The 18,253-nt window shown below is 37.9% G+C and overlaps 1 protein-coding gene across 3 annotated transcripts in view; it reads right to left on the reverse strand.

The window, feature by feature from the left end:
• Positions 1-911: 911 nt before the first annotated feature.
• The window catches only part of gtf3c1 (general transcription factor IIIC subunit 1), a 39,698-nt gene continuing 22,356 nt past the window's right edge, over positions 912-18,253 (reverse strand). For 2 of the 3 annotated variants that reach the window (XM_028451244.1, XM_028451258.1), the window contains exons 27-41: positions 17,360-17,471; positions 17,100-17,242; positions 15,884-16,026; positions 15,720-15,804; positions 15,521-15,633; positions 15,364-15,423; positions 15,193-15,286; positions 14,880-15,052; positions 9,437-9,997; positions 7,985-8,130; positions 7,516-7,620; positions 6,667-6,953; positions 4,418-4,932; positions 4,154-4,340; positions 1,113-1,322 (exon numbers count right to left, since the gene is read on the reverse strand). In XM_028451244.1, coding sequence (XP_028307045.1) covers positions 1,113-1,322; positions 4,154-4,340; positions 4,418-4,932; positions 6,667-6,953; positions 7,516-7,620; positions 7,985-8,130; positions 9,437-9,997; positions 14,880-15,052; positions 15,193-15,286; positions 15,364-15,423; positions 15,521-15,633; positions 15,720-15,804; positions 15,884-16,026; positions 17,100-17,242; positions 17,360-17,471 — 2,934 coding nt within the window. Of the gene's footprint in view, positions 1,323-4,153; positions 4,341-4,417; positions 4,933-6,666; positions 6,954-7,515; positions 7,621-7,984; positions 8,131-9,436; positions 9,998-14,879; positions 15,053-15,192; positions 15,287-15,363; positions 15,424-15,520; positions 15,634-15,719; positions 15,805-15,883; positions 16,027-17,099; positions 17,243-17,359; positions 17,472-18,253 lie in introns of all 3 variants that reach the window. The other variant, XM_028451251.1, reaches the window with a different exon arrangement.

Genomic DNA, 18,253 nt, shown 5'->3' on the forward strand with positions numbered 1-18,253 from the left:
TCCATTCTTTTTACTTCTCGTCATTTTCGTCTGCTGCTTGACTCCACTTGTATTGCCTCTGCTGTATTTGGCGAAAGTAACAGTTCGAATAGATTTGACAGCTGTCTGGGAGTCTCTCTTACAATATTATTAGTATGTGTGGCATAGATTGTAAATGCATCCAAACTTCAAATGTATGGTCAGATATAACATTTTGCTGGACTTATTCCAGCTTGAGACGCGCTAAGGGAGAAACGCATTGGGCCAGATTTCACAGATAATGCCCACATTTGAGCATCGCCACTGCTCCACCCAGATCGTGCATCTGGACAGACAGCACTAGAATCCGCCAAAACCTTCTGTGTGTAAAAAATACTGTGCCTGAAAATGTAAATCCTACACACAAGCAAAAAGCCACAGTTTTGCAAGTACAGATCACATCACAAGTACGAGTTTTGGAAGTGTTTTACCTGCTCAGATAGCCAGCCAATCAGCACTTCGCTCATTGATTCACTAAACATCAATCAGGCAATCACTTCCTTCTCGCTAGCACCGCCCTTCCTCTTCAGTCATCCAGCATCTAGACTACCAGCGGATCTGCAAATTTTATTTTTCAGTGTTGTATGTGGTTATATTTGTTGATATAGAAAACTATGTACACACTTTTCTTTTGATTTATTTCATTAAATTACTTTTGAAACCTAGATGTAAAAGAGGGTTATTGAACCTCAAAGAAATATTCTGTTGTTCCAGGTTTATTTAATTTAATAAGTTTTTGTTTCTCCCTGAGTTTTGTTTTAAGAAAAATTACTTGTTAAGATCACAGGCATCTATTTACTTTATTTCATTCAGTCAAATTGTGTGTAAAGCACCCTTTGTAAACTTTGTGTGATTGTTCAAACCAAAATACAGAAAAATTTTTAAAAATGGTATAAAAGGAATCAAGATTTTATTTATTTTTTAAAGTTTCAGCACAAGTAAACACCACACAAACAAAATGCAAAAAAAAATATGAATGAACAAAGAAAACCCTGAGAACGTTAGTCTTTAATACAAATAATCTTTGCATCCAAACCATCCAATGGCTGTTATAACCTTCTTCTTCCACACACGCAGGACTCCAGCGATGATGCTCATGGTGTGGTGTTCCAGTGTCGTTCATTGGGTAAAATGTGGCACAGTCGCAGACAGCAACTGATAGTGGGCTCATAATAAATGGTGTCCGGCTCTGGGACGCTCACTTCAGGCCCGCCCGTCGTTTGTTGCACTTGGTGGCCGAACAGCGAAGGTTTGGGACTTTTAACCATCGTCTTCATCTTCACACAGCCCAGCTGTATCAGTGCCTGTGGAAAAGACACAAGATTTGATTCACACAATAGTTTCTAAACCACTAACCCCACAAAAAACTAAAACTACAACAAACAAAAACAGGTTTAACTCATGAAAACATTTCATCCATATTTTTTTTTAATTCCAGCATTGCATTTGATTTCTGTAAAAAAGCTGCTTTCATGATGACCTCAGACCAGACAATTCAAATCCACGACATAGGATGTTTATTTATCACAATAATCAACCTAAGTTGGAGACTTGTGTGTGATTAGCATATGCAAATAATTACTAGGGCTGTCGTCAACCAAGAAAATGGTGATGTAGCGATTAGTCCACCAAAAAAACAAAAAAAAACGGAGAATGAATGAGCAGCTGCAGAGGAGGATGAGGAGAAAGAAAAAGAGAGACAAATTTTTTGTTTTGGTGTTTTGTGGTGCCATTTATGATGTGAAACTGAAACCTACAGGTCCGATAGACATTAGGCATTTTACCTATGTTTTCCTTATATAAATGACACATTTATGTTTCTTTTAGTGGTAAGCCTGCTTTTATTAAAAAACTGTTAATATCAACATCAGATCAGCCCACGGAGAAACAAACAGACACGTCAAACACAGGTGCGCACCACCGCGCCAAAGTCAGGATCTATTAACATAATCCATGTATCAAATATAAGGATAATCCATGTTCTTCTGCAGAAAAGGAATTGATTCAATCATGGATGCTTGTGCTTCAAGCCTGTCTTAATTTATTCTCTCTCTGCTCCGAGGACAGTACACTGCACTGACGCAGAGCTGTTGCTGTACATAGAAACATGTTCAGGCATTAAATAAATAATATTTGATATTTAATCCTTATCACCTATACAGTATAAGTGCATTGCATTTTTTTTTAGTATTGCTGGTCGACCAATGAAAATCTTGGTTGACCAATTAGTCAACTAAACAACCAAGGTTGGCAGCCCTGATAATGACTGTTTTATTGAAGTTAATTTAAGTGAACAAAAACCAAAAAACGTTAATTAATATGATACCAATATTAATTCAAACATATTTCATAATCCACGTTCCTCTTCCATCAAACCTTTGGCAAATCTAGACATTTTCAACATCACACTTTTAATGTATTCATATTCAGAAAAACTATAAACATCCAGTTTTGGCTAAATTTTAGCAGTAATGGCTAAATATTTATTGTATAATACGACCAACTACAATCGATCTCATATCTTGTAACCATTATCACATTAAAAAAGAGTTCTTAAACACAGGAAGACCTAATGCAAGATTCCTTATTAATACAATTATTTTCTTTTTAAAATAATGTTATAAATCAGTTCATCTGTCAACAGCTATCCGCATTTTCTTTAAGAAATTACCTTTTCTCAGTACTTTATAAAGGTGCAGTTAGGATTGACACATCAAAGCTTTTAAATTACAAAACGGCTAAAAGTTAGTTATAGTTTAAAAATAATCTTGGTGACAACCAAGCCTCCTGCCCACTAAAGGTGTATGTGCAGTTGAATTGAACTCTAAACACATTCTCGATGGATTTATAACCTAATTAAATGTAGAACATTCCCACCTTTGAGTAAATAGAAAGTACCTTATGTTAAAAGATTCACCACTAATGGGTATGTGCTAGGGATGGGCGATATAGACTTAAAAAATTATGCTGATCATTTCTGGTATTTATCACGGTAACGATAAAAAGTAAAAACTATAAATATACAAAACAATTCCCAACTTGAAGTGTAAACAGGTTCCTCACAAACTCAAATTAAATTGAATACATAAACACTAGACACATGATTAACAAAGGCTACAATAGCTGCTGACTCAAAGACCTCATGGGCTGATATTTTATAGAATATATTAGTGCATGTGGGTCACTATTAGTGTTATTTCCTCATTTATAATGAAATTATATGATAAAAACACACACATGAAAAGCATAAATAACTGCAATAGTGTTTTTACTGCTGCTGAATCGTGTTTATTTTATATCTGATAATGAGTTACATAAAGTTATGATTGATAAATATCACTGATTTCCCCATAATTAAACCAGATCAAGCTGATAATTTAATAATTCAGTATATTCTGGTGTAATAATCTCAATAGTTACATTAATGTCTAATATAATGGGACTAGCTTTGTCTTGCGAACACGTGAAATATAATTATAAATATTGCATTTCAAAAGTTGGGACGGATGAATAGTGACGCAAGTATTTATGCTAACATTTATTTCACACAAATGGTGTTAAATCTGACCATAAACAAATCTTTGTGGTTTTATGACAGTCGGCCCTGTTCTTTTTACTGGTCTCTTCCTCTTATGAAGTGGTTAGCATTAGCTCAGTCTGTGTTTCGGTAGCTTAGCTTAGCTTAGTTAATTTTAGTTGAGTTTCCAGTTCATAAGTGTTGTGGGAACTTTGGATGGATCTGACGGAGGAACTTGAATTGGTTCACTTTTTGGATGGTTGTCTGGTCTTAACCAAGTAGTGGTCCATGATATATCACTGCACGGCCGTGACAAGCAACGCAGTTTGTGCGTGTGTGTGTGTCCCGTCCCGGGTGGTGAAGCTCCCGTGAACAGCGCTCCGCTCTAGAGAATAATCAGCTGTTGACTAAAAACTTGGGGGCAATTTTGGCCCGTGGAACAAAGTTTTTAGGGGCATTCTTGGCTAAATTGTGGGACAAATGGCTCGTGGCCCTCGCTAATTTTCGACATGAGAATTTATCATTTCTATTGTGGGATAACATACTCTTACCAGTGAGAATGTTTTTGACGATATATCATAAACGATAACATCTTGCACGTTCTTAGCGTGTCCTCACCTGCACAAGATCCATCACCACCATTGGCTGCAGTGTTCTTTTGTAATGTTTCACAAGCATGTGCTGTGTGATCCCAGGCTTAGACATGATGTGGAACATGACGGCCTCCAGCATGCCTTTACACATCGAACGGTTCAGCTTGCCATCGACCATTCTCCAAGGCCGGCTGATGAAGCTCAGAGCTTCACTGCAAAAAAATGGACACGCATTAAACTCTGAACTAACCAACCATCACACAATCAGTTCCTGGCAGGTGCCACTTACTCGTCCTCAGCATAGTGTAAAGAAGAAGCTGCTTCTTCGTCTCTTTTGTCCTCCATCAAAGTCTGTCCATCCTTCTGCTCTGTGGTTTTGTCCATCCTCTCCTCTGTGTCCTCCTCCTCTTTAGATTCTGTCTGCATGGCTGCCTCCTTTTCAGACCCCAGAGGGGTTTCATCACCACTCTCACTGATTACCTGCTTTGGCTCTTCCTCAATCACTTCATTATTTATTTTGTGACTCAAACCATCAGTGTTCCCTGCCTCAGAGACCCTATCCTGGTCCAGAGCAAGTTTTTTAGCCATTGGTTCCTCTGCCTGACAGCGAGTCCCTCTGCAGCGTCTCTTGCGCATGAAGGGTACCCTGTGGTGTTTCAGGTAATCCATGTTTTCTGAGTTTAAATGTGTGCCAGACCATTTCTTGGAGTTTAGCGTTAGTAACCATGGATTAGCATGCTGCATGAGCACCCAGCGACAGCTTAGACCCCCAACACGCACCACCAGGCCTTCCTCTGCCAAGTCCTGGAACACACAGAGGCACATTCTCATTCAGTAGAAACAAGAAGCTTTCACTTAAAGGTCCAGTATTATGCTATTTTTCACCCATTTCAAATTGTTCAAAGAACCCCAACAACATAGTATTTGAGGCTTATTTTCCCAAACTCACCTGTTATCTAGAGTTTACGCCCTCTGAAAAGTCACTTTCAGAGCGCTCCTAAAAGCAGGCTGTGTTTTGGATGCATGCATATGTATGAGTAGGCGTAAACACACAGGCTGCTGCTTTAGCGCTGCTCCAGCGTGTGCATTTATCGCAGCAGCAGTAAATCATTGAGGGGCAAATTCACTAAGATCTGAAATAAAGGGTGGTAAATCAGGCGCGTCCCTAAATCCTTTGGTGGCGCCGTTTCCTCACCTGCTGTGAGGAATTCACTAACATTGCGTCACTAATTGGTGTGCGTGTAGATGTGGTTGAGACCGCCATATTTAAATGAACATTTTGCTCATTCAACATGGAGAGGTGAGGACACAGAAGCACACAATGACATTTGAAGAAGTTGGAGGTGGGTAGACTTCTCTGTCTGTTGCACAAATATTGAATAAACAACTTTAAAACCTAATTATATTTTTCCACCTTAATTTAATGTGGCTGCTCCATCAGATCCTGTAACTTTGCTCTTATCAGTGCATGAAAAACAGGCAGATTTGGACAGAAACCATCCTATTGATCTGTTGATGCCATTGATCTGAGTTAATGCAGCAACAGAGTCTGTCAAATCAGTCGGTCTGAGCTCCTGAGCAGCGATTATCACTCACACTTTCATATGTGAACATTGTGCCATCGTCTCTGCAGAAATTAAGCAGCAGCTCAGCTGTTTCTGGCCTGACTCCTGCCATCAACGCGACAAGAGTTTTATAGTCACAACATAGAGAGAAAGACACAGGAGATCCATGCACCGCATCCACACCAAACTCCACACACGCCGCCTCGGGTGCCCAGCTTTTTCTCTCCCACACACTCTGCATTTTCTTATTCAGTGGCTCTTAATATTGACTATTGTTTTATTTAAATTATTTTCTCATACTAGAAAGGTTAACTGGAGTCTTTTTTACCATCCCCGCTGTGTTTTGTGTAAACATTTACTGTAGCTGATCTTTGCATGTGTGTTTGCTAAAAAAGTCACCGCAAACTGTTCCTGGTTAGATGCACCTACTGCATTAATTTATTTACATGGCACATGAAATAAATAACCTCATAAAACATAACCTTCCTCATGTTAGCTTTCTGTTAGCATCTCTTATTATAACGGGTCAGTTTTGACCCATGCCTTAAATCAGCTGTAAAATACACTACAAAAATTATCATCCAATGAGTTTTTCAGGCTTCCTTATCCATGAAAATATTGGTATTCATATTTTTGGTGTGGTCAGTATACCCCTAGATTAATTTTTAAAAAACTAGTAAAATGATTTCCAAGAGAACTACGTACTGTATGTATAAGCCATAGAACTGTAACACGTTTCCACGGTTTTGCGTTTAATTAATTTGTAATAGACAATTTTTATATAATTTCCATGGCAATTACAATTTCAAAGTCAATTATCTAAATTCAATTATGATTACGACAGCAATATATTTTTTCAATTGTAATTAATTATCAATTACATGACTACAATTATAACTGACCAAAAACCCTGGCTACCACTGTTCCAGAGATTCTTAACTCTGTTCAATAGTTAATATGTAACTAAGTTTACCTTCATGTAGTCGGGCAGGCTCCTGGTTTTCCCACACTGTGGCTTCATCAGGTCAATGTGAGCCTTGTACAGCTCCTGTTCTTCCAGCCCTCCCTCACCAGCTTCATCTAAACTCTTTCTGATCTGTGCACATGCTTCAATGTCCTGCAGGCTGTATTCCTTCTCCTCAATTAAAAACTGCTCACAATCTTTTAGAACAGGTGGTGCAGAGGGGGATGAATGGATGGAGTAAGTGAGGACAGAGGGCAGCAGTAGACCACATTTGTTCAGGTTCAGTGGTGAGGAGTCTGTAAACACATGAACACGTCGTTACACACACAAAAAGCAAAGGCGGTTTGACTGAAGGTGCGTTCAGACCTAAGGCAACTAAAGCGACAGGGAACAGTGTGTGTCTGCGGAGTCGCTGTTGCATCGAGAGGGCTGATCACTTCTTTTCCGGCCGTACGTTTACAGCACTTATCATAGACAGCACCGCTTTTATGGTTTAAATGACAAACTTACGGAGTTACTAAAGGATGAGTTCACTCAGAATGTAGGCTTATTCAAGCGTTTAAATGTTTTAATTTTGCCCCGGGACATTTAGGAAGTGCCCCTCCTGCTGCAGCCTTCTCTCTGGAGCGGGAGGGAGGGGCTGCTGCCTTGGCTCTACAGACAGTGACAGCCGGGGGAGTTGTTGCTTGAAAAGTTCAAATTTTTCAACTTTCAGTGACTAGTCTAGTCGCCAAAATTGCGCAAGTCTTATCGCTTGAAGGGAAGTTGCCTCATTTCCATTGATTTTGAATGTAATCTAGTCTCTTCAGTCGTGTTTGGTGTGAACGCAACTTTAGTCTTGGCTGTGCTGATACTTACCGTCCTCTGTGAACCATTGGTGAACTGGTGTGTTTCTCAGCTGGATGCTCAAAATGCACGACTCTACCACAATGTTATCATTTGGGTTCAGGTTACGTCTGTTGACTGGATACAAGAGGAGAAAAAAATACATTGGGATTAAATGACAAAAATACAAGTGGACCAGAACACACTGACTTAATACTGCAAGTTATCATCTAAATGAAACCTAAAAACTTAAGTTCCTATATTGTTCTTTACAAATGAAGTACCTTGAGTTCACAACTTTGTGTGAATATAATCAATGTGATACAAATTTATTTCTAAAAGATTTTGAGCCCCAAATGCTGACAAAGAGTTTGTAAAACAAAGTTACACATCCAGAACATCATTAGTATTAGTAGTAGTAGAATTAGCAGATTAGTAATCATTAGTATCAGAGCGCACCATTTAGGCAAAGCAATTTTAAAATGAGAAGTAAAGGTTTTACTGATGCCAGGAGAGCAGTAGCCTCGCATTATCAGGTAGTTGGTGTGAGACGCCTGCGTTGCCTTCACTTCCAACTTCTTTCTCACTTCGCAATCATCATCATCATCATCATCATCTTCATCTTCTTCTTCTTCAAGAGCAGCCATACTGGAAAAAAAACATACAAAATAAGCAAAGTTTTGCTAATCTAGCTTTTATCTGTTATTACCGTAGCCTCTAGAGAATAAAACAAACAAAGCATAAAAAAGGAGATTGTATATATATATATATATATATATATTTTTTTTACAAGTACATATCTACACATCCAACTTGTATTCCCTAAAGAAAGGACTACAACAAATCCACTTTGTCAGAAATGACAAGAAATTGTCGTAACACTTTAGTTTAGGAAACACCTATTAACCATTAATTATTTGATTCTTAGTATGCAAATTAGTAACATATTGACTCTTAAATAAGTACTTATTATTGCTTATTCTGCATGGCCTTATTATACAACCAGTAAGCCATTAACTAAGAGTTTTCCCTCAATAACCTTAGAATTATTACTAGTAGTAAGTAAGGAAGTTGTTGTATATGAATTACTATCTCAACATGCTAGAGTTAGGTTTAACATTAACCCTAATCCTAATCCTGTTTGAACTGTGAGACTGCCATTGAGTGTATAATAAGGCACTAATAAGAATAAGGCATTAATAAGTACTTAATAGGCATTGGCATAGGCAAATACTGTCTTGAAAGCTGGTGCTACTAATCTAATTTTTTTCCCTATTGATTGGTTATCTTGTTATGCTTCCTAATCAATGAATATATAGGTTTTAATATTTTTGCTGTTGGCGTTTGAGCCTCCTTTGTGTCGTATACCCCTCGATTTGAATTTTTTTAAATGGTAAAATGTGAGAAAGCTTGATATGATACATATTGTAATAATTGTTAACTACATACTGTATGTGTAGAACTGTACATAAAAAACTGTTTTGCGTTAAATTATAATTCACAATTTTTATCGAATTTTCATGGCAATTACAATTACAGTAAATTAACTGAACTTAATTACAATTTAATTATGATTATGACAGCAAAAGACATTTTAATAAACAATTAAAATTATAAACATAAAATGTAATTAATGATCAATTACGCAATTACAATTATAATTGACCCCAACCCTGACTAACAGTGTGAGATAGAAACCCCTACAGCAGGGGTAAACCCAGTCCTTGAGGACCATTGATCCAGCAGGTTTAACATGTGTCTCTGCTCCAGCATGGCTGAGGGCCAAAATGTCACAATGACAACTAAAACATCAGAATCAGAGTGGCCCTAAAGGACCAAGTTTGGACAACTCTGCTTCAGTCTTTTTTTAGGAATCACACGCTGATACTCTGAAGTCTCTTTGTAGTTAAATTAAATAGTTCATTAAATAGTCATCTTTATATTCACAGCTCACCTCTTCACAACATCGTTGTCCACCAAAGTAGAGTCCACCACCACCACCTGGTTAGGAATGGACACATGTACACTCAGAAGTCCCAGTGACATCAGGCTGAGGGAGACTGCACAAGAGCCCCCAGGAGTGTTCATGCAGATCTCCATCATGTCAGGCACATCTGTCGGAACATCTGCAGCTTCCAGCGGCGCATCCTCTGAGATTTTCTGTGCATCTGATTGACTTGTGAGTTCAGTGTTGTTTTCTACGTCACCTTCTCCCTTCAAATTATCTTCTTCAACCTGACTGAGGGCATTGTCTTGTTCTTTTGGGGAGTCACTTTCAGCCATCTCTGGCTGTTCTTTGGTTCCCCTCAATGTTTCGTCTTCTCCTTTACTTTGCTTTGCTTTTTGTTTTGAAGGCTTTTTGATTTCCAACCCCTGCTCTCCACTATTGGGCCTTTTGTCTGTTTCATGGTATAAAATCACTGAGGAGTTGTCTCCTCTTCCGTTATTAATCAGACTTCGAAGAAAGCAGAGGGAATCTCTGCACAGGGAGGGAGGAAAACGCCATGAAAAGCACCTGTAAGAAGGAGAGTGTGGTCAAGGAATCAGACATTGTTGGTGACGTGGGAAAACATAGAAATCTGTGGAACAACATTTTATTTTACAAAGTTCTTTTTTTATTTATTTTTTATTTAAGTTTTATGACCACAAAAACAACATCAAAAACCTTGCTTGGGTAACAAACACTTCATTTACATCATTAATCAATTGTTCTGCCATTCCGTATTTTGTATTCAGCCCATTTGTACCATTTCTTGTCCATGTGAGCTTCTTGGAGTCACAGTTTGTGAGTTAGTTTTTCCGCTGTGTAGATTTCTTCAACAATTGTCAGTCATTGGTCCTTTGTTGGTGGTTCTGTCTTTCCAGTTTACAAACTTGGTTTTAATGTTTTTTATTATATAATCAGATCCAGGATTTTGTTTATCAAACCTTAAAACAATAAGAGATTACGTAGAAACCAAAAACCTACACTGGTTTCCCCAAGTTTATAAATAGATGTTTTTGTGTGTATTGTTTTTTTTTTTTCTTTGCCAATTTCAACATTAGCCAAACAGCTGCCGAAAACATCATTCCCATGCATTTTTAATCTATGGCCTTGCAAAGATTACATTGTGGTCATGTTGAAATGAAAATTCTAGATGTGTTGCACTAACAGGATGTCACCTTAGCTGTTTTTCTTACTGTAAACTCTAATACTTGAATTGAGATCTTATCCAGCATTGTTTTTGTCTTGGGTGTTGGCCCAAAGGCATCGGCACTGTGATCAGTTATGTAACGAGAACATTTAATGTTAACTCTCTTTTTTGGCTGTTTTATCTCATTGAGATTTTAAGAGTTAGATTCACACATCAAACACAAAACATTCTAAATTAATACCAAATTATATTGAAACTGTTTTTTTTTTTTTTTATTAACTGTAAACACTGACATCATGAGAATGAGACTTGATTTCTGGTTTTTAAAATTCTTAAATTTGGGGTGTTTTAACCAAGCTGCTTTATTTTAAATTAAAATATAAACGCAACAGTATTGTTTTTGCTCCCATTTTTCATCAGCTGAACTAAAAAATCTAAAACATTTTCTATAAACACAAAACACATATTTCTCACAAATATTGTTCACAAATGTGTCTAAATCTGAGTTAGTGAGCACTTCTCCTTTGCAGAGATAATACATCCCACCTCACAGGTGTGGCATATCAAGATGCTGATTAGACAGCATGATTCATGCACAGGTGTGCCTCAGGGTGGCCACCCTGAAATGTGCAGTTTTGCTTTATTAGAGGGTGTAGGGGGGTTGGGGAGGTCGGACGTTGACATCAGCAAACCACTCACCCACACGACGCCACACACACTGTCTGCCATCTGCCCTGAACAGTGAAAACCCAAATTCATCCGTGAAAAGAAAACCTCTCCAACAAGCCAGACATCATCAAATGTGAGCATTTGCCCACTGAAGTTGGTTACAACGATTTACTACAGTCAGGTCGATGAGGACGACGAGCAAGCAGATGAGCTTCCCTGAGATGGTTTCTGGCAGTGTGTGCAGAAATTCTTTAGTTAGGGACACCAATTGTTGCAGCAGCTGTCTGGGTGGCTGGTCTCAAACAATCATGGAAGTGAACACGCTGGATGTGGAGGTCCTGGACTGGTGTAGTTACACGTGGTCTGCGGTTGTGAGGCCAGTTGGATGTACTGTCAAATTCTCTGAAACGCCTTTGGAGACGTCTTATTGTAGAAAAATGAACATTCAATTCACGGGCAACAGTTCTGATGGACATTCCAGCAGTCAGCATGCCAATTGCTAAGGTTGTGAACGATAAACCGATGCGACTGGATATCCGGTTCAACCAGTGAGAGATATGGCTGCATTGGTAGCAGCCTCCTCAATCGATAGGAATTAGCCATGAATTCCAAGATAAATTGGTTGTAGAGTCATGGATCGGGTATCGCAGGTGTGCACTGTAGCTGTTTCCACTCAACGTTTTTGAAGCCAAAATACGGCGCATAGGGGCGCTTCCATCTTGCAAATTTGACATCATTTGGAGCCAAACTCTGCGCAGTAAGATTCGGCGCGAGGAGCCCTGGTAACACGCTTCTGCCCATTTAGAGTACTGCCCTGATGAGACACGCAGCCCAGCTATGCCACAAAATTAAGTATCTTTCCCACTGAAAATTCTACCAACATCTTGTTCGGATATCAGATCATAGAGGTTAGTACAAGTATTAGTAGCTCAAAAAAACTGAGCGGAAAAGTTCAATGGCATGTCGGCTTTCCTTAATGACGCTTATGCTATTCACAAAGAGAGCTACGCAAGACCCGCGGCTGTCAATAATCGTCATATATGATGTAAAATCCTGTTTTTCAACCTCAAAAAACTTATTTAAAACAAACTTCCCAGAAAAATGAGCACTTGAACACAATCTACAGTGATAATAACTAATAATCACAGCAGAGTTTAGGTTTGGAAAAAAATATCTGACGAGTATTTTAGGCATTGTTTAGATAAGAAAGTGGTTGCTGCTTTGTCCTTCCACTCTAGCTCCCAGGCCTGAGGCCACATTTTGAGAAGACCACCAGGTGTCATCATTATAAGGTTATTGTTACACGGTTTGTTTATAGGTGTGTAACTTGTCTACAATGAAATGCTGCATCTTTGTTACCTACCTCTCATGCTCAAAACACTATGCTCAGGCTGAAATATTGCACTTTGTTGTTACTATTCTGTGCTACATTTACCTCTGGGGTTTCCATCTAATGAGTCAGCCAGACTTTTTTTTTTGGTCCTCGTCTAAAAATAAATACAATGACATGTGATTTTGTTGTTCTGTTTTTGTTTTGCCAGTGCCATAAAGCCACAATGCTTGGGGATATGTGGTCTTTACAATATTTTCTTTTCAAATATGTAACTGTCACTTTAGAATTGGCTTCTTTATTTTATAAAATATCTACAACAAATGTTTATTATTATTATTATACATCAATTTTATATAGTGTTGGGGGTCAGTGCCGTGCTCAAGGGCACCTTGGCAGTGCTTGAGAAGTGCCCTGGTACCTCTCCAGCTACCAGAACAACTTCTGTTCTTTTGGTCCATACTGGGACTTGAACCAGCGACCTTCCGGTTCCCAACCCATGTCCCTACGGACTAAGCCACTGGCGCTCAATTTATCGTAGAAACAAATCGTATAGTTCCTACACTGTAGGTCAGTATTAAAAGGATATCTTAACCTGTGTACACATCACATTATCAGATGTGCAACCCTACCAAGTGCACGCTTTTAGACTGATTTGTGAACAATATTTGTGAGAAATAGGTCTTTTGTGTATATAAAAAATGTTTTAGATCTTTGAGTTCAGCTCAAGAAAAATGGGAGCAAAAACAAGTGTTACGTTTATACTTTTGTTCAGTGTAGAATCTAAAACTTCTTCATGGGCTGCACAAATATTCACTAAGCTCCCAAAATTTCAATAACCCACTTATATGTGACACTCTCTCCTTTTTGCATCATCACATTTTACCTGCATGTCACTAGTGTTGGAGAAAATAGTCGCTCAGTGTTAACTGAACCCTAGTAGACAGGAAGTCTTGCAAGGTGTAATTACCAAAATATGAACAATGGTTTGGCACCATTGTAATTACATTGTATAGAAAAGTGTAATGGAAAAGACTGGGTAACTAAGCAATGTTTAGCCAAGAGTGTCCGGGAAAGGAAATGCACATGCACACAGTGTATGCTGAACTATAAGAGAGAACTTTGCAACATACGGTGAACTGTGTCTGTATTCTGACTGTTGTCAAAGCGTCTGAGTAAATTTCTCTGCTGCAAAATAAAATTAAAGTTGTCTGCCTCGTTTTGTTTCTGCATCTTGAACTTACATTTCTTCCACAACACTAATCTAAGAAAAATGTATCGTTTTCTTCTCGAGAGAAGGATAGAATAACGAACAGAGAAACGGTTGACATTAATATTGGAATGGGGTGTGGATGTTCTACAACAATTTAAGATGCAATTTCATTCTAAATCTTTGTCCTCATATCGTGTGTGTTCCATGGTGTTTGAACTTTAACTTTAACCCTCTGGGCAGTGTGGGCACCTTTTAAAAATGTTACACTCTTTGAGCTTAGGTACCAAAACGATACCCTTCATAAACCTGTCATAAAATTGTTGTATACAATTCCCTCCCCCAATTTTTTCACATCAGATGTTTTCAACAACTCCAGACCTAACCATAGATATAAAATGTTCATTATATTTCTGTATTTTTTATGTTTTTTTGTCCTTTCTGTCATAAAAACAAAAATAAATAATATTTAAAAATATTTCAAAAATAAGGTACAAAGTGGAACATTTGATATGAAGTTATTACAGACTTAAGTAGGTCAATATAGGAACATTGATTTTGAGGCATTATTACTCATTGAGTTCTGAACATTCTTTGAGATTAGCTACCAAAAACAGTACCCTTCATAAAAGTGTCTTCAAAATGTCATCTATAAATGTTTTTTCCCCAGTTTTTGCACATCAGATCTTTTCAACAACTTCCGTCCTCAACAGAAATATAAAGTTTTTCATTATATTTGTATGCCTTTTTGTAATAATTTAATGTCTAAAACATAAAATGTGCATTTGAAAAAAAATGCCATCCCACCTAAAACTTGTTTTCCCTTTATTTTAAAAGTAGGGGTTTACATTTATTAGGTATTTTGGGAAAACCACTTTTATAAAGAGTGTCGGTACATTTTATATCTCCTGATCTATACATTTTGCAATAAATATGAACATGACAATATAAGAAAACTCATGTCCAAACTTCATACAATTAGCCTTTACACTGAATGAGATATTGAAAGTTTGGTCCCCAAAGGTGACCCAAGGATTAAAGAAAGACAAACTACCTGTAGAAGGACTGGGACAGCTGGAAGGACATGGGCAGGATGGGCAGAGATCTATTCTTTTTGGGCCCAAACGGCTGACTGACACGGCGTCGGTTGACCAAACCATGCTTCCTGCACTGCAGAAATACCCGACAAAGCAGTTCCTGGTCATACTTGCTGTAAGCGTAGAATGTCTGCAGAAGAAGAAACAACATGAAATAAAAAGACTGTGGGACAGTCCTGAAGGAAAACAGCAGCTTTGAAATCAGAGGTCAACACTGATTGCAACTTTGTAAAATAAATCTATCCTCAATCTCAAAGTACACGTCAGTACCTGAAATGACCTGGTGGACTTCATCTGACTGTTGGTCATGGCCAGAGTGCTCTGGATCAAGTTATGCAACACAACTGAGTGAATGTCTGCCGTGCTGCAATGGAGACACAAGCAGCACATAAACACTCAAATTAAGCATCAGAAAACAAAAACAGCTGCACCAATCCTCACCAACTGAGAGAGTCCTTGGGTGAGATCTGGTTTTCAGTATAGATGGCAGACACACTGAACCTGTAGAAGCCACACACAGTACTTTTAACATCATGCTTGTACAGATCAACCCCCTCCTACCCGTTTTTCCTCCTCTGGTTCATCGTCTTCTAATTACCGTGAAAAAAGCTCCTGTTTGGTGTCTGGTATGACCAGATTACAAGAGCTCATCACAGAACTGAACTTCTGTCTGAGCAGTCGGATGTACTCCAAGAATGCTTTGACACAGTCCTGAAACGAGCAGAGATGCAATTAGTCTATACTTTATCAAAAGCTAAAACAGGAAACTTTATCAGGCCCAAACAAAAACAACATGCTTCCGATTTCTCAGGATCAGCAGGATGGAATTCCTCCAACTGTTTCATCAGGGACTTGTCCTGTGATACTTCAGCCAAGCAGACCCTATAACAGATGTTTAATGAGTCAACATCTCACACTAAATCACAACTGTTGACCATTGTATTCAATAGTTTGTACCAACCTGTAGTTCTGAAGTGTTTGTGGGTTTTTGAAAATGAACCGCGAGCGTCGCCCGACAGCAATAGAGGTTTTATCCAAAGAAGTCTTAAACTCAGCGTGAAGCAGATCTCTCACCACACAGTGAGGTACAAAAGGCCGTGGTAACTACAACAAAATAGAACCCAGAAAGCAATTCTTCAGAGAGCATGACTTTCTCTAGGTTTGTTACCACATTGACATTAATGTGATACTGAACCTATTCTACGGATTAGATTTAAATGTTTGTTTTGGTAAAACAACGCAGACAGGAAATGCTTATGATTTCAAAGATTTGTTTACTCATCAGGATGTAACAACTACTGTCATCATTTTTATTTTACAGTCATGTCATTAATGTAACATTTTATGTTCTCTTATATAAACAAACTGTGGGTGACCGAAATGTCCTTGCATGGTGGCCCACACCAAAAAAAAATATAATGGCATATCTACCAATTAATAACGAATTTTTCACCCTTGTTTTAGTGTACATGATATTAAAAGAAAAGAAAAAAAAAAAAAATATATATATATATATACACACACACACAACACTACTACTTCTAGTTTTTTACTGAAAATTATTCAGTTTATTGTGTCACTGCACTCTGAAATGAGTCTGATATTGACTCATCAAAGTACAGTATTCCAACGCTGCTTTTATGCAGACAGAAGGGGTTGTAAGTAAATAAGAAAAGTTGGAACACCTGTAGGAATTAGTAGCACCAGCTTTCAAGGCTGATTCAACCTTCATTGCTGCAGAACAGCTTTAAATTGTTAACCCACTTCATGTTCCCTGAAAAAGGCCTATTTGTATAATTCTGAAATGTACATTAATTTTCTAGTTTTGAGTAACCAAACCTTTCATTATTTTAACCTCTGGCTGTTCAGTACTTATCTTTGTACCATTCCAAGCTATTCATTGGACTGACACGACTTGAATTGCAATAATTAGGGTGTTCTTAAACCATTTGACCTGTAGTGTGTGTGTGTGTGTGTGTGTGTGTGTGTATATATATATATATATATATATATATATATAAATTTATATATATATATATTGAACCTGATCATGACAATAAAACTGTTTGTACTGAAATATGAAAAATGTAAAAAGGTAAATCAGTAAAACAACAAGTCAAGACTCACTGTGAGAAAAGACTGCTCTTAATGTCCTTTAAACGTGTTTGTGTGTGTACCTTGCTGTTCAGCAGGTGTGAAGCCACACAGCAGAGCATCATTAGCGAGTCTTCCTGCACAGAAAACTGCACACGCTGTCTCTTCATCCTTTTCAAAGCTCTGTGATCAGCCTCGTCATGGGCCTGAGTGCGTTTCATTGGCTCTTCAATGTCCGTTCGCGTGCACACATAAACACACACACAAGCACAGGCACACGCACGCACACACCTTTATTAACTGGAACCTATTGGACTTGATTTGCAAAGCTGTTTTTATTTACCTGCTCTCTTTCTTTTGCGCGTTGCCTTCACAATTTCCTTTTTGGCTCTCTTCGTTTTTTGCCTCTTTCCTTTATATATTTGCTGATTCCTGGTGGCAGGTTCAATTCCCACCTGGTTTAAATGTAAAGACAAAAAAATTTAAATAAAAGAGAAACAGGTGCTTGTAGTATTTTCGAGAATTCAACTTAAAACTTGTTTGAAGAGTAATTAAATTCCCAAACCACATTTTTTATGCTGAAAACAAATGTATTTAATGGAGTAGTTTTGTTAATTGATTCTTGTCCAACTCTTGACATTTCAGTATTTCAATTCAGCCTATTTTGTTGTAAAATTGTAAGAGTGACTGCTGTTGGAGCAGAATTGTGCGTCAAGCTTTTAAACTCATCACTGAACATAAGGCACGAAGAAGTTGTGCTTTTGTCTGCAAGTCTCCAAGTAAACCCCCATCTCTACAGCCTTAATACACATTGAACAGGCCATCAAAGAGCACCCACAAGTAAGATAAGATACGAATATCCGTCCGATATCAGCGAAAGAATGAGTAGCAAATTATATCACCCTGCATAATTTCTGATATAAATTACATTGTTTTTATTGGATTTATTTAAGCTATTTTTCAAGGATCTTCTAATTTATTATTTTTATTAATTTGTAATAAAACTATGTATGATGCATGCTGATATCGTATCGATAGCAGTCGGCCAAGACTGAAAGCTACAATATCCTATCGGAAGTGAAAAAGTGGTGTCAGGACACTCCTACCCACTAAAACTGGGTTTAAAAAAAATCACTCAATGGATTTGAATCGATTCTCCTTTGTATAGCCCGATATTGATTCATCAAAACCTGGAATCAAACTTTTTATTACATCTTGCTGCGTGTAGATTAGTCGT

This window comes from Gouania willdenowi, chromosome 1 (genome assembly GCF_900634775.1).
Source record: "Gouania willdenowi chromosome 1, fGouWil2.1, whole genome shotgun sequence".
In the NCBI taxonomy this organism is placed as follows: domain Eukaryota; kingdom Metazoa; phylum Chordata; class Actinopteri; order Blenniiformes; family Gobiesocidae; genus Gouania; species Gouania willdenowi.